The sequence below is a fragment of the Physeter macrocephalus genome, chromosome 19 (assembly GCF_002837175.3).
Source record: "Physeter macrocephalus isolate SW-GA chromosome 19, ASM283717v5, whole genome shotgun sequence".
In the NCBI taxonomy this organism is placed as follows: domain Eukaryota; kingdom Metazoa; phylum Chordata; class Mammalia; order Artiodactyla; family Physeteridae; genus Physeter; species Physeter macrocephalus.
In genome coordinates this window covers 64,751,336-64,767,552 of record NC_041232.1, presented here as the reverse complement: position 1 = coordinate 64,767,552, position 16,217 = coordinate 64,751,336, and the positions used below count along the sequence as shown (strand labels likewise).

General features: G+C 42.6%; 1 protein-coding gene across 1 annotated transcript in view; it reads left to right on the top strand.

The window, feature by feature from the left end:
* The first annotated feature begins 1,979 nt into the window (after positions 1-1,979).
* MRO (maestro) overlaps positions 1,980-16,217 on the top strand; it is a 24,209-nt gene continuing 9,971 nt past the window's right edge. Inside the window, exons 1-3 of the mRNA XM_028480479.1 lie at positions 1,980-2,067; positions 3,750-3,849; positions 6,369-6,496. Of these exons, the coding sequence (XP_028336280.1) occupies positions 3,814-3,849; positions 6,369-6,496 (164 nt within the window). The 5' untranslated portion in view covers positions 1,980-2,067; positions 3,750-3,813. The remainder of the gene's footprint in view (positions 2,068-3,749; positions 3,850-6,368; positions 6,497-16,217) is intronic.

The following is a 16,217-nucleotide window of genomic DNA, read 5'->3' as shown; positions in this document are numbered from 1 at the left end:
TACCTTGAACATCTCTTTATATCAGCACATATAGATCTACTCTATTTGTTTTATAATGCTCCCTAGTATTCCATTGTATAAAGGTACCCTAATTTATTTAAACTGTCCCCTGCTGATGGACATTGCAATAATTTATTTGATGTTACAAATAATATTTCAATGAACACCTTTTAATATATATCCTGATGTCATTCTTCATATGTGTTTACAAGGTAACCAGGGTTAACGTATACAGTTGCATAGGTTGTACACTGCACAAAGTGCCTCATCTGTGTGGGCACCAATCACTTTGTAGACATCATAACTTTATTTTTTAAATATTTTATATATATATTTTTAAAGAGTTTTTATTGGGGTAGAGTTGATTTACAATGTTGTGTTAGTTTCAGGTGGACGTCATAACTTTAAATACTTATTATGATACTTTCCTGGCAGATAGACATAAAATGTCTTGAGGAAGGGGTTCTTTTTTCTAGTTTGCACAAAATCATCTCTGCCCTGGATGAACCATAATCAACAGAACTGCTGAGTCAAAGGGCACATGCACATGGACTTTTGATAGATATTGTCAAGTTTCCTCCCAAACTTAAGAGCTACAAAAAAAAAATTCCTAGTGGGTAAAACTGGGTGATTTGCTTGTTACCTACTTTCCCTTCCTTTCAGGGGACGATCTAACGTATACTGTCTGGAAGGAACAGAGACCAGTAGGAGAGAGAAGCAGCTGCTCTAGGCCCAGAGCACCTAAAGTCTGCAGACTTGATTCCTGAACAAATATATGTTGATAAAATTGACTTCTTTTTCTCTTTTCTTTTCTTTTCCTTTTTTTTTTTTTTTGGCTGCACCGCACACGTGGCATGCGAAATCTCAGTGGAAGAGCATAGTTTTAACGACTGGACCACCAGGGACGCCCCTTTTTGTTCTCTTCTGGAGGAATTAAATGAACAATATTGGGAAAGGTGCAGGAACGCTGTGATGGAGCTATGGTGGGAGGTCGGTATTGTGGGATAAAGATGGAATTGTTGAAATACATCTGTTGTGGGCTATATGAAAGAGTGCTCTATTACTGTAGTTTTCTCCAATCCCTCAAGGAAGAGTCAGCTGTCCCAATCATAGCCTGGATTTCTAATCCAGTACACATTATAGGGCACTTTTGGACATAGATGTACTGTTCTGTCGGTCAAATTGTGCCTGACATCGTTCTCATTGTCATAAAATGCCTATACACTTGTCAGTCACTGGAATTCTATTGGATTCTACTGTAAATGCAAAATTGAAGGAAAAGTAAGTGCAATCCTGAGACCGATTCATTGAGGAGGAAGGAACGTGTGAAGCAATGTCCACAGCAAACTGAAAATGGAGACAAGGAAGGTGAGGGATGGGAGGAAGAAACCAAGGTGGGGAAAGGTCAAGGTTGAGAGAAAGGAAGACCATAGAGAGTAAGAATGACCTGTAGAGGTGAGTGGCCAAACCCTCCAATGACTCTGGTTGGTCAAAGCAGGAGAGGAAGCCCAGCCCCATCAACCAGCTTTGAGACTTTGGGCAAGTCCCCTGCTCACTCTGCCTGTCCCTCAGTTGCCCTACTTGTCAAAGAGGTGTGAGAATGACCCCCTTCCTAGGATTGTGGGGTACAACGTGACAAAGAGCATGAGAATGCTTGGGGATGTTAAAAGCAGGGACAAGATGACACGTGGTCATGTCCGTGGTCTTGATCTGCCTCTCACGGTGCTGTCTATTGATCCAATTCTCTTCTAGGATGAAGCTCGCGTCGCTTTCTCCCTGGGCCCTTGCAGAAACAGGAAACTAACATGAGAATCTTCAAACTTTGCAAAACAGCATGGTCTGTAATGAATCTCTAGCAACTATCAGGGCAGATAGCCTAAAAAGGTGTTATTATGTATTTCCCTCTCGTTATAAAACTCTAATCTGTTTAATGTTTCATCTTCAAGGACAAAATGCAGCTTACAGCCGGCCTCGAGCTTGTTTAAAGGACAGCGGCGTTCCTGGGGGTAATCACTTTGCCTTTCATCAGGATGAGTCCTGAGGCAGAAGCCTCAGCACCCAGCTCAGGTAAGACAGCACAGAACATTTTCTGGATTCAACCGATTCTACTAAACCTTGTAAACATTGATTGCTACAGATTTAACCAGTTGGGCTGGAAAATGTTTATATACGTTTATGGTTAATTTTTGGAAGTAGGGGTGTTGGTGATGGTGTGAATTAATGTCTCAGATAGGAAAGGTGCTTAAACTTGAACTTCTTCTTCTTTTTTTTTTTTTTTTTTTTTTTACTTTTATTTGCATTTGTTTAATGCTGAATTTATTCTTGCACCATAAGTTTTTGCTTCTTCAGTTTCTTCTGGGATATCTTTTTTTCTGTGCAACAATCTGCCCTTTTTCACTAAGGCTCCCTGGATGGTGACAGAGGGAGTTCACGCAGGGGTGAATCGGACCATGAGCTCTGTAAATCCAGAGGCACATCTTGGGGCTTTGTTCACCTGGATGAGCTCAATGCCCAGACAGAATTGACATCAGAGCACTTAAGTTCAGCATTACTCTCTGCATGTTAAAGCATTTGCAGAAAACAACTCAGCACTCTTTAGGGACCACCAATGCTGTGCCAGCCCCACCGTTTGTCCTGGGCATTCCGCCATCGTGACGATGGAGGGGCACACATTGCTTCTGCAAAGTGACATCTTTCAGAGACTTGGAGGTTTTTTTTAGATATGCACACTTTGGTGGTCTGGGCAGTGAACATGGAGATTTGAACCTCTCGATTTGCATGATTCTGTCAGCTTCCTGGGTCAAGTGAGTAGCGAAGCATTTTCAGAGATCACTGCAGGCTATTTACAGAAGAGTTTGAAATATAGTCTCGCATCCTGGTACTAATAAAGACTGCCAAGTAATATAGTCAGGAAAACAGAAGGCAGGACAGCTGGACGGTGGGCTGGATAAGGAAACGGCGGAGAGCGGCTTTCTGTTCATAATTTGTAGAACTGGAGAGACTTCATAGGCTCCTGCTTCTCTGTGCCTGAGGGTATTTGAAGAAGAGGGATAAAGCCCGGCGCTTCTCCCTGTGGCATCTACTATTCTCAAAGATTTGAAACAAAAAGACTATTGCTTTTATATTAAAATAAACCAGATAGGTAGTAGAGTGGGAAGTGAACGGGGGGCAGGGTGGCAGGTGACGTTTGAGAAGAGCTTCCCAAGGGGTGTCCGCCTGCCACGGGCAGCTCTGGGCTCCCATCAGTGCTGGGGGCTCGTGGAAGAGTCTGGGGGGCACGAGGTTCCCCGGCTCATCCAGGGCCCTCCATCTGGGGCCCCGCGCAGGTGCTCCTCCTGTCTCCCGGAACGCCTTTGCCTTTCTTCTCTGCCTCTCCCTGCTAAACCAGTAAGCCCAGGTGCTGATGCACCTTCTTTTATACGAAGGTTATCCTGGGGGACTGCTCTTTGTCACCTCCTCTCTACGGCCGGCCCTTACCGAGACCATATCTCACCTGCGTTCCCAGTGGTCTCCAGAGGGCACAGTGCCACCTGACGCACGCTCTGCCTTGTTGAAAGTAGGCTCTCCATAAGCATTTGAAGAACAAGGAATGAATGAGTGAGAAGTTGGCATTCCCAATTAGTGGCTCAGCAGACAGCCAATTTGATTTCTTTTTAGAAGTGAAAATCAAGACAGAGTTTGGCCTGACCTGGGGGTAGTTCCTGAAAGAAGATGAGAGGGAAGAAATGAAAAACCATTCCTTTTAACAGAGTTTCCTGATGAGACTACGCACAAGGAGGGGCTTCTGAAAATCCTGACACTAGAGATCAAGCCATGTTGATTGCTTCACTTCCCAAGTCTAAATCAAAGGTGAATTGCTGATTGATTAATTCTGCCTGTTGCCCTTTTCATCAATAATGCAGACTCAATAATTACCCTCTTTTGATTTTTTTCCAGTGGCATCAGCCCCTGCACTTCTGACAATAAGGAAATATTAATTGAGAGTGAAAACCGGGTTGTTAAACAATAAAATTAAATAATTATGGTATGTGAAGGACATCATGTCATCAGCCCATCAATCTGCTGCAATCGAATTATCAGAGAGACTTCCCCTCTCATTCCCAGAAGAACTGTGCTGTGTCCTAAGGCCATGTTAGGAGAACCTTTGTTCTTTTGGCATCATGTCCTGGTCTGGATGCTTCCCAAGTTTGTGCTGTGTCTGGGACTATTTGGGGCTGTTAGCTGTGTCCTTTGTGGGAAGTGTTTAATAGAGCTGAATTTGGATCAGTAAGTCTCCTGGGTACCAATTCTGGTTGTGCCCTGATTTTCTCTGTGACCTTAAGCCAACCAGGAAAACTTGTCTGCCATTTTGTTTTCCCATTTGGCAAGTGAGGAAGACATGATTTCTCTGCAAAATGTCTCAACACTTGAACACAAAGAAACTTTAGACACGAGGGGTTATTAAGAGTCTATCCGTTGTATTTCTGTCCATGGTGTGTATGGGGGGGATTTCAGTCCTGAGTTACCAGTGAGACTTGGCAGAGAATCCTTATACTTGCAGCACAGATTTTATTTCTCCAGCTGCTTCTGTGGCCTGGTTTAATTTTATCTGCTTTTTGGTCATCCTAAGCACTATACGGATTAGTTCAATGCAAGGATATGACCTCCTCAATCTTATTCTCACTCTTGGCAGATAACCCAACTCTGGTCTTACTGAGAAGACGGAGGCTGATTTGGATGAATTGAACTTGCTCATCCTTTTCATTTTCACGCTGATGGATCTCCATCTCTGTGGTTGTCTCCCAGTTTCAGATAAAAAGAGGAGGCATCTCTCTCCCTCCTCCCCAGAGCTAACCCTGTCCCCTGTCCCCTTGATCCCTCCCTTCAGCTCTTCCTATTTCGCTTTTCACTGCTTGCATTACCCACCTCTTAGGGCTCCGTTGCAACTGTTTTCAAACATGCCCAAGCTTTATTCTATTTTAAAACCACACAACAAAACCGAAATGCCTTCCTTGACCTTGCTGTCTCTTCTAGTCTATTTATTGCCCTCCTTTTGCAGCAAGATGCCTCCATTTCCTCTTTCCACATAGCCCCTGAGCTCTGCAGTCTAGCTTCTTTGTTGAAATTGCATTCTCAGTAGTCACCTGGGTGCCCTTGTGCACCCAAAGAGGGCTTTGTTTTAGCCTCATTCTTATTTTCTCAGGGCATTGGTTTTCTATCCCTCTGCTTTTTTCTTCCAACCTTCCACTCTGATGTACTTCTCTGGTTTATATTTGCCCATCTGACTCCTAGTTAGATTTCCCAAACTTGCCCACTGCCTAGCATTGTGGCTAAGGGTCTAGGCTCTGACATAAGCCTGCCTGTGGGTGAATTCTAACTCTGCCACTAATTAACTGTGTGACCTTGGGCAAGGTCATCTCTGTGCCTCAATTTCCCCATTATGAAAATGAGGATCATAATAAGAGTACTAACATAAGAATCAAACAAGATAGTCTATGCAGTATTCATCCCAATGTTTGGCACATAGAAATAATCAATGAACATTACCTATTAGCATAACAATAAGCTCCTAGAGCTTTGAAAATATAACTTTTTCCTTTCAGGACACATTGCCCACATCACCCAACACAGAGCCAGACAATAAATAATGATTGGTAAATGGATTCTCGCACTTGGATGGAGAGTCCAGGGAAGGATAAGGGGAAGGAAGCTCCCCAAATCTGCAAGTACCCAGGTTTTTTTGGTTTGGTTTTCGCAATAAATCATTTAAATTGTTGAGAGTTTAAATCAGTCGTTTCAGGTCCTATGGTGTTTGTTGGGCTGGAAGGGGCTTCAGCGGTTGAAGCTTTGGCTGGTGGTACACCAATCAGTCACAATGAAGCTGCTTGGTCTGGAGCACAGTGTCCTGTCCTGAGATTAAAAGCTGCTCCAACAGGGATTACGGAGTGAAGCGCTGCAGCGGCTGCTGGGTACGGAGGCCGCCTGGAACCGGTCCATTGAGTGATGCCGCCATCTAGTGGTCTCACGGGGAACGGTGCTGGGCAGAGCCCTTTCATTCGGTGCAGGGGAAGGACCCTAGAATTGCAGTCTTTTCTTTAGAAACTGAGGGTGGGACTCGGAATGAGGGACAATAAGGGGCAAACACAGCATAGGAAAGGAGGAAAAACACCTCAGCACAGTTTGGCAAAGTAAAGGGCACAAGGGATGCTTATTCCCACCTAGAACAACCTTGTGGGTATCAGAGGACAGTTCCCTCCCCCACTTCAATTCCACCTAACTTTGATTTTTTTTTTTTTCCTCATATGAGTCTCTCTTTCCAACACTCTGCGCTGACCCGTTATCCTGAACAGACCCTGCTTCACCTTCTCATTTCCCTTCTTCTATGTTAGGAACTCAGGGCTGGGAAAACTGACCCGACTCATCCCATCTGGCTGCTGCCCCGGAACAGCCGCTCTCCGCGCCGCCCAGGACCTGAGCTTCGGCCAAACCGCGCTTCTTCACCACGTGACCGCCGCAGGTAAGGGCCGGCTGCTGGCTGGGGCGGCCCGGGCTGCGGCGGGAAGAGGCTAAGGTTCACTTGGGTTCCCCAGTCCCTTGCGGAATGTCACTCAGGTCGTTGTATCAGAGAGCTGACGTTCTCTTTGTAAAAATGTACTAGGCAATGTTGATGAAGCCGTTTTTTCTTTTCACAAACTATTTCAATCCATCTATAATCAATAGATGGATTATAGATCGTTATGTTAAGATCAGTGTATTAAGAGCTTTAGATGGGAGGGGACTGAAGGGAAGGTATGGATGAAGTGTCTCCGCCGTGTATCCTTACCTGGTCAGCACGCAGGACACCGTCTAGGAGCTGGATGTAGGTTTAGAACATAGTGATGGAAAGTATAGATTTTGGAGTCTGGAACTCCGCTCTGCCACTACTAGCTATTTTACTTTGGGTGAGTTGTTTGCATTACTCTAAGCCCCAGTTTCTCCTCTAAAATGGGTGTAAGGAAACCTGCCTCTCAAGATGATTGTAAAGGTTAAGTGAAGTACAGAAAAGACCTCTTATTTGAGAGATTGGGACTGGATTTTAGAGAGCTTATGGAAGAAGTTGGTTAAAGCAGTGAATTATAAAAAAATGATACGTAATCCAATATTTTACCTTAAAATATAGAATTTCCCAATCTTTAATGTAGGGCCATGGCCTTTTCTTTGAACATGGATCCTCTAGTGGGCATTTTTTTGATATGTCTCTCTTGCACAAGCCACATGTATAATACTTCATCTATGAGTTCTAGTTTTGGTTTCTGTCAGTGTAGTGAGACTTTAAAGGCTTCTGGGGGGCTTCCCTGGTGGCGCAGTGGTTGAGAGCCCACCTGCCAATGCAGGGGACACGGGTTCGTGCCCCGGTCCGGGAAGATCCCACATGCCGTGGAGCGGCTGGGCCCGTGAGCCATGGCCGCTGAGCCTGCACGTCTGGAGCCTGTGCTCCGCAACGGGAGAGGCCACGACAGTGAGAGGCCCGCATACTGCAAAAAAAAAATAAATTAAAAAAAAAAATAAAAAAAAAATAAAGGCTTCTGGGAAGACACATGTAAAATCACTTTCTGTAAGATCATCCCAATTCTAGTAAATCATTCCAGATTATTAAGACTGTTTCCAAACTTCTGTCCACACGAATCCTAATTGGACAGCAGTTATTTTTAGCAGCTTCCCATTGTTGAATCCTTCCAAAATATTCAATTTTGCTTTCACAGAAACAACTTCCTTTCTTTGTATACTCCTATTTCATCAGTTTCTATAATATTTAAATTTCACAATTACAGTAACAAGTACAGCTGTCATAAACTGATTCTTGGTAAGCCTATGAGGACTAATGGAGCAGAAGTTATCAGTGGGCACTGTCAGCCACAAGCATTGGTTGGTACCGTTCACGGAGGGCCTGCAGAATACGGTTAACCTGACAAGTTGCTTAAGTAGAGGTCAGCTAAACAGGCTCTCCTGCAGTGTATACAAAATGCTAAGGATAGTGCCTAGTATATACGTGTCCAGTAATAGTAGCTACTAATATTATTATCATTAATACCTTCAGTGTTGGAAGGATTGTTACAAATCTAACAGTTTCTTCCCTGCATTTTACAGATAAAATCAAAGTATTATGTAATTTTGGCCTTCATAATATAGATTTTGGCTTTAATAAGTTAAAGGATTATTGACGATAAACGTAATATTTTGAGTCAGAGGATTTAAATTTGCAAAGGCATCTGGGAGTCAGCATAAAGCACAGGACTCATCTAAGTCACCCCAAATCCATGTCTGTTCAGGAAGACCAAGTAAGACCACAACATGGCAACGGAGACAAGCTGCAGGGTCGTGGTGACGGTGAAACTGTCCCCATCGGGGACAGGGCATTAGCACAGAGGGAACGACTTCCCAGAGGGGGAAGAATTTGTTCAAGAACGTACACAGGGATAAATGAAACTACAAGCAGAGCCTTGCCTTAGGTGTCCGGGTGTCCTCCCGGACTCAGTCACACTAGACAAGTCACCTGGGAAACCCAGAGCAACCTGCCAGAAGGAGGACCCAACACTCCCAGCAAAGAACGACTGTTTGGGGGCGAGTGGGTTTGTAGGTGGAGTTATGAACACCTAAGAATTCTTTGAATCCATATACTCTGTTTCTTCGCAGTTTGTTTACAACATTCCTCTGAGAGCTCCTGTATTGCACCAGGTTTGTTTGATTGGGTTGGGTCAAAAGGACTTAATTTGCCAGAGAGGAGGAGGGTGGCCGGCAGCAGCGCACTTGGGTGGAGGGAGGCCTTTAAGAAGCTGCAAGCTCAGGAGACACAAAGCTCAGGTAAGGGGCTCTGCAGCCCCGAATGAACTTTTCTTTTGTTTTATTCTTAAGCAAGCTTTTAATTTAAGAATAGTATCCAAGAGGTGTGTACAAATCATAGCCTGTGCAGCTCAATGTGATTTTAATTTTATTTCAAAAGAGCAGTTCAATGTGCTTCACAAACATGTGCCCTCCATCCCCAGTTCTCTGCAAAGACACTGACCTCTCCCCTCTTGTGCCCTCTGGCCCCAGCTGCTCCTCCCACTTGCGGGATCTCTCCTGCCAGTGGCCTCAGGTGAGTGGAGTATGCCACTTCTGGAGGTAGTTAATTTCCTCTGGAGTGTTCCCGGGGTTCTTCTACACCAGTGTGTGTGTACCATCACTAGGCACCTTGTAAAAACGGGCAGCGCTCAGGTCCTCTACTCCCTGAGACTCTGATCCCGTAATTATGGAGCAGGCCTGGCGCTTATAACAAGCACTCTGGGAGATTCTGATGTAGGAGGCCCAGCCAAAGAATGCTTTGCTTTCTCTGCCCCAGAGATGGAGATGAGCCCCGACGACCCGAGATTGAGCTAGATCACAGTTTTTATCTTGTGCTGGGGAGGCAGGAGGTGGGAGGTGGTGAGCCCTGTGTTTTTCTTTCTTTTTTTTATTAAAACTATTCTTATTTATTTATTTATCTGGCTGCACCGGGTCTTAGTTGTGGCATGCGTATGGGATCTAGTTCCCCGACCAGGAATCGCGAACCCCAGCCCCCTGCATTGGGAGCGTGGAGTCTCAAACACTGCGCCACCAGGGAAGTCCCACCCTGTGTTTTTCTAACCACACGCTGACTCTCCCAAGCAGGGCGCTCAACCCTCGTGTACTTTGCTCTGCTTGAGAGCCTTCCATGACCTTAAATTCTAGACGTGCCTTTTAAGAAGTGACAAGGCAGGATGCTTGGCTTCTGAGGCCTGGGGAAGTGGCCTTGGGTGGCTAAAGCCCTCAGCTGCTGTGCTAATGCTGCAAGAGAAGGCCAGTATGAAGAACAGGGAACCACGTTTGCTTTCCTTCCCAATGGAGAGAAGCTTCAGGCATGATTTTCTTATGCCTCAGAACAGGGACACCAGCTGTTTTTAAATGAGGCCTGTGCCTCCCTTGGTGAGTGACCATCAGCTTGAGGGAACTTTGCTGCTTCTAAGCTCCCCATACCCACTGTCTGGCCGGCTCTGATCCAGAGCATTCAACCTGAGGAGTGGCAGGTTCCCTTGATACAGAAGGTTGTGTCCAGAAATTCCCCAGAAAGAAACAACCAAGCATGCTTTTTTTTGCCTGCGTGAATTTTTAAATCCTCTTGTTCTGGAGAGGAATCGCATAGTAATACTGGTTTCTTTCTGTTGATGCATTGGTTCTCAAAGTGTGGTCCCTAGACCAGGAGCATCCCAGCATCACCTGGGAGCTTGTTACAAATGCAAATTATTGGGTGCTGCTTCAGATGTACAGAATCAGAAACTCTGGGGACTGGGTGTGGGAATCTGTGTTTTAACGAGTCCTCCAGGTGATTCTGATGCGGACTCGGGTGTGTGAACCACTGGCTTAATGTAAAGTGTATGGGAACACCTTTTCACTCAAAGAAAATCTTGCTAGTTAGTGGGAGTGCAATTTTCTGGGGGGATGTGGGTTGGGCTCCCTCATTTCCATGGTGAGGGGAGGTCTGCTGGCCAGAGATGGAGAAGAAATAGAGAATGCGGCTCTGGGGTAAAGAGGTGTATTCATGGTTCTCTTGAGTGTCTTCTGACCAAGAGAGCATGACCTAAACCTGCTGGGGGGGAGGGGCACAGAGATGATGGAGAAACCAAATCCCCATGTACCTCCAGGTTAAACAGAGTCAAATGTTCCAAAGCACAGCTGTTTAACAGGACTGGGCTGTATCTGTAACTTGCATTAAATAAGTTCCAAACTCCAGTAAAATCAGCGTGGCCAACTTGCCCTTGTTTGCCCAGGACTTTCCTGGTCTTAGCACTGAAAGTCTCATGTCCCAGGAAAGCCTTCAGGGCCAAGCTTGAATGTGTGTTTTTTGCACACCACCAATCAGTTCTCCAGTTCTCGGTGGGTACTGACTGGGTGTCCTGCAATTCAGTTCAATTCACTTCAATTCAACTCAGACACTATCTACTTGAAAATAGCGTCAGATCCCACAGGTTAAGGGCTCAGTCCCCATACTTTAGAGGCCAATCACAAGTCCATGTTTTCACCTGTGCTTGTGACCAACATGCTAAAGATTGAAGGTTCCCACAATCCTGTCCTTGGGTTCGATTAATTTGCTAGAGCAGCTCATAAAACTCAGAGGAACATTTTACTTCCTGAATCACTGGTTTTTTATAAAAGGATGTAACTCAGCAACAGCCAGATGGAAGAGATGCATAGGGCAAGACATGGGGAAAGGGCAAGGAGCTTCCATGCCCTCTCCAAGTGCACAACTCTCCCTAAATCTCCATGTGGTCACCAATCCGGAAGCTCTCTATCCTTTTGTTTATTTGTGGAGGCCTCATTACCTAGGCACCATTGCTTAGATCATTCACCACTGGTTACTGAACTCAATCTCTAGCCCTCCTCTCCTCCCAGGAGAAGAGGGGGTGAGGCTGAAATTTCCAGCCATCTAATTACAGGATTGGTTCCCCTGGCAGTCAGCCCCCACCCTTAGGTGACCTAGGGTCACTTCGTTAATATAATAGAAGATATCTTTAATCGCTTAGGAAATTCCAAGGGTTTTGTGCCAGGAATGGGGACCAAGATCAAATATATATTTCTTATTATAAATCACAATATCACAGGGACAAAACAAGATGATTGGTCACTGGTCACCCTATTCAGTGACTGCCCATTGGAATTACCTGGTGAGTTTTAAAAATTACTGATGCTCAGGCCCACATCCAGATATGATGGTAGACTTGGTCTGGGGTATAGACAGGGCATTAAAATGTTTAGAAGTTCCTTAGGGGATGCTAATGCAGCTAGGGTTGAGAACCACTGTTATTTCTCCTACTAAAAAAAAATTTAAAAACCAAAACAAATAAAGGTCAATGGTTCTGATGAAGTTGAACCCCTACTGCACACCATACACAAAAATTGACTCAAAATGGCTCAACAGCCTAAGAGATAAAACTATAAAAATCTTAGAAAACATAAGGGTAAATCTTCATGATTGGAGCTGGCAGTGAATTCTTAGATATAGCACGAGAAGCCTGAGCAACAATGACAACAACGAAGATAGATAAATTAGACTTTGTCAAAACGAAAAACTCTTGTGCATAAAAAACATTATCAAGAAAATGAAAAGCCAACATACAGAATAGGAAAAAATGTTTGTAAATCATATATCTGATAAGGGTCTAGTATCCAGAATATATAAAGACCTCTACAACTAAAAAAACCCAAAAGATAGACAACCTAATTAAAAATGGGCAAAGGATTTGAATAGACATTTCTCTGAAAAAGGTACACAAATCACAAACATACAAAAAGACACCAATAGTCATTTAAAAAGTGCTAATCAAACCCATAATGGCATACCACTGTACACCCACTAGGCTGAATATAATAATAATAATTTAAAAAACTGGAAAATAACAACAGTTGATGATGTGGGGAAACTGGAACCCTTGCACGTTGCAGCCACTGTGGAAAACAGTTTGGCGGTTCCTCAAAAAGTTAAACGTAGAATCACTATATGTCTCAGCAATTCCATTCCTGGGTATATACCCAAAGAATTGAAAGCAGATACCAAACACTTGTACACCATTGTTCATGGAAGCTCTATTCACAACGCCCAGAAGGTGAAAACGACCCAAGTGTCTAACAACAGACGAATGGATAAACAAATGTAGCCTATCCGTATAATGAAATATTGTCCAGACCTAAAAAGGAATGAAGTACCCATACATGCTACAACACAGATGAACCTCCAAAACCTCATGCCAGGAGAAACAAGCCAGACACAAAAGTCATATTATTTGATTCCCATTTATATTAAATATCCAGAATAGGTAATCCATAGAGACAGAGAACCAATTAATGGCTGCCAGGGACTGGGGGGAGGGCAGAATGGGGAGTGATTTCTTAATGGTTTTGGGGTGTTCTTTTGGCGTAATGAAAAAGTTTTAGGACCAGATAAACGTGGTGGTTGCACAATGTTGTTAAAATAGTTAATTGTATGTTACATGGATTTCCTCTCAAAAAAAAAATCAATGGTTCACTCTTATCTACAAAATACAATTAAAACTAAACTCTTTAGCAGTCAGTCCTTCACAGCTGGCCTTTAATTACTTCCTGTAATCTTATCTTTTACCACTCTCCTATTTTAACTGTTATTACTACCACTACCATGATACTTACTACATAGAATCCCATTAGGATCCCAATGTGTGAAATACGCTCTGCCTCTCCATTAAAGCTCACCCACGTGCAGTGGAACGTCTCTACCAGCTCTTCCAACCCACAGTCCTCTCTTATCTCTTGGAGCTCCTAACTTTGCATCCCTCAAAGCGTGGTACTTGGGACCCGGCAGCATTGGTGTCACCTGGGAGCTTATAAGAATGGTAGAATCTGGAGCCCCCGCCCGAAACCCACTGAGTCCGAACCTGCATTTTAACAAGTCCCTCTGATGATTCAAGTGCACATTAAAGTCTGAGACGCACTGATTTACTTTAGTGGGTCTCAAGTCAGGCTGTAGATCAGAATCACTTTGCAAGCTGTATTTATTTATAATGTATATTTTAAATAATATATACACATGGAAAAATTACAAATTCTATACCTCTATACAAATTTCTTCAAACAGCATTGCTCTGGCCATTCGGATTTTGTGTTTCCATACGAATTGTAAAGTTTTTTGTTCTAATTCTGTGAAGAATGTCATTGGTAGTTTGATTGGGATTGCATTGAATCTGTAGATTGCTTTGGGTAGTATAGTCATTTTCACAATATTGATTCTTCCAATCCAAGAACATGGTATATTTCTCCCTCTGTTTATGTCATCTTTGATTTCTTTCACCAGTATTTTATAGTTTTCTGAGTACAAGTCTTTCGCCTCCTTAGGCAGGTTTATTCCTAGCTATTTTATTCTTTTTGTTGCAGTGGTAAATGGGAGTGTCTCCTTAATTTCTCTTTCTGATTTTTCATTGTTGGTGTAAAGGAATGCCGGAGATTTCTGTGCATTAATTTTGTATCCTGCAACCTTACCAAATTCATTGATTAGTTCTAGTAGTTTTCTGGTGGCACCTTTAGGATTTTCTAGGTATAGTATCATGTCATCGGTAAACAGTGACAGTTTTACTTCTTCTTTTCCAATTTGTATTCCTTTTACTTCTTTTTCTTCTCTGATTGCCGTGGCTAGGACTTCCAAAACTACGTTGAATAGTAGTGGTGAGAGTGGACACCCTTGTCTTGTTCCTGATCTTAGTGGAAATGCTTTCAGTTTTTCACCATTGAGTATGATGCTTGCTGTGGGTTTGTCATATATGGCCTTTATTATGTTGAGGTAGGTTCCCTCTATGCCCATTTTCTGGAGAGTTTTCTTATCATAAATAGGTGTTGAATTTTGTCAAAAGCCTTTTCTGCATCTATTGAGATGATCATGTAGTATTTATCCCTTGATTTGTTAATGTGGTGTATCACATTGATTGATTTGCGTATATTGAAGAATCCTTCATCCCTGGGATAAATCCCACTTGATCATGGTGTATGATCCTTTTAATGTGTTGTTGGATTCTGTTTGCTAGTATTTTGTTCAGGAGTTTTGCATCTATGTTCATCAGTGTTATTGGTCTTTAATTTTCTTTTTTTGTGATATCTTTTTCTGGTTTTGGTATCAGGGTGATGGTGGTCCTCCCATACCGGGGCGCGAACCCGGTTCCCCTGCATCGGCAGGCGGACGCGCAACCACTGCGCCACCAGGGAAGCCCTGTTGGAAGATTTTTAATTATGGTTTCAATTTCATTACTTGTGATAGGACAGTTTATATTTTCTAATTCTTCCTGGTTCAGTCTTAGAAAATTGTACCTTTCCAAGAATTTGTCCATTTCTTTGTGGTTGTCCATTTTATTGGCATAGAGTTGTTTGTAGTAGTTTCTTATAATCCTTTGTATTTCTGCAGTGTCAGTTGTGATTTCCCATTTTTCATTTCTAATTCTATTGATTTGCATCCTCTCTCTTTTTTTCTTGATGAGTCGGGCTAAGGGTTTAACAATTTTGTTTATCTTCTCAAAGAACCAGCTTTTAGTTTTATTGATCTTTGCTATTGTTTTCTTCATTTCTATTTCATTTACTTCTGCTCTGATCTTTATAATTTCTTTCCTTCTACTGACATTGGGTTTTCTTTCTCAAAGAATCACTTTTTAGCTTCATTAATCTTTGCTATATATTTTTTTCTCTCTATTTCATTTACTTCTGCTCTGATTTTTAGGATTTCTTTCCTTCTACTGACTATGGGTTTTTGTTCTTCTTTCTCTAGTTGTTTTAAGTGTAGGGTTACATTGTTTATTTGAGATGTTTCTTGTGTCTTGAGGTAGTATTGTAATGCTATAAACTTCCCTCTTAGAACTGCTTTTGCTGTGTCCCGTAGTTTTTGGGTCATCATGTTTTCGTTGTCATTTGTTCCTATGTTTTTAAAAAGTTCTTCTTTGATTTCTTCAGTGATCTCTTGGTTATTTAGTAGCACACCGTTTAGCCTCCATGTATTTGTGTTTTTTACAGTTTTTTTCCTGTAATTCGTTTCCAATCTCATAGCACTGTGGTCAGAAAAGATGCTTGATACGATTTCAATTTTCTTAAATTTTCTGAGGCTTGATTTGTGACCCAATATGGGCATCTAATTTACAACAAAGGAGGCAAGAACATGCAATGGAGAAAAGACTGCCTCTTCAGTGAGTGGTGCTGGGAAAACTGGACAGCTACATGTAAAAGAAAGAAATGAAAATACTACCTAACACCATACACAAATGTAAACTCCAACTGGATTAAAGACTTAAGTGTAAGACCAGACACTATAAAACTCTTAGAAGAAAACATAGGAAAAAACACTCTTAGACATAAACCACAGCAAGATCCTTTTTGACCCACCTCCTAGAGTAACAGAAATAAAAACAAAAATAAATAAATGGGACTTAATTAAACGTAAAACTTTTGCACAGCAAAGAAAAGCATAAGCAAGACAAAAAGACAACCCTCAGAATGGGAGAAAATATTTGCAAATGAAACAACAGACAAAGAATTAATCTGCAAAATATACAAACAGCTCATGGAGCTCAATAGCAAAAAAAACCAAACAATACAGTTAAAAAATGGGCGGAAGACCTAAATAGACATTTCACAAGGAAGGCATACAGATGGCCAAGAGGCACATGAAAAGATGCTCAACATCACTAATTATTAGAGAAATG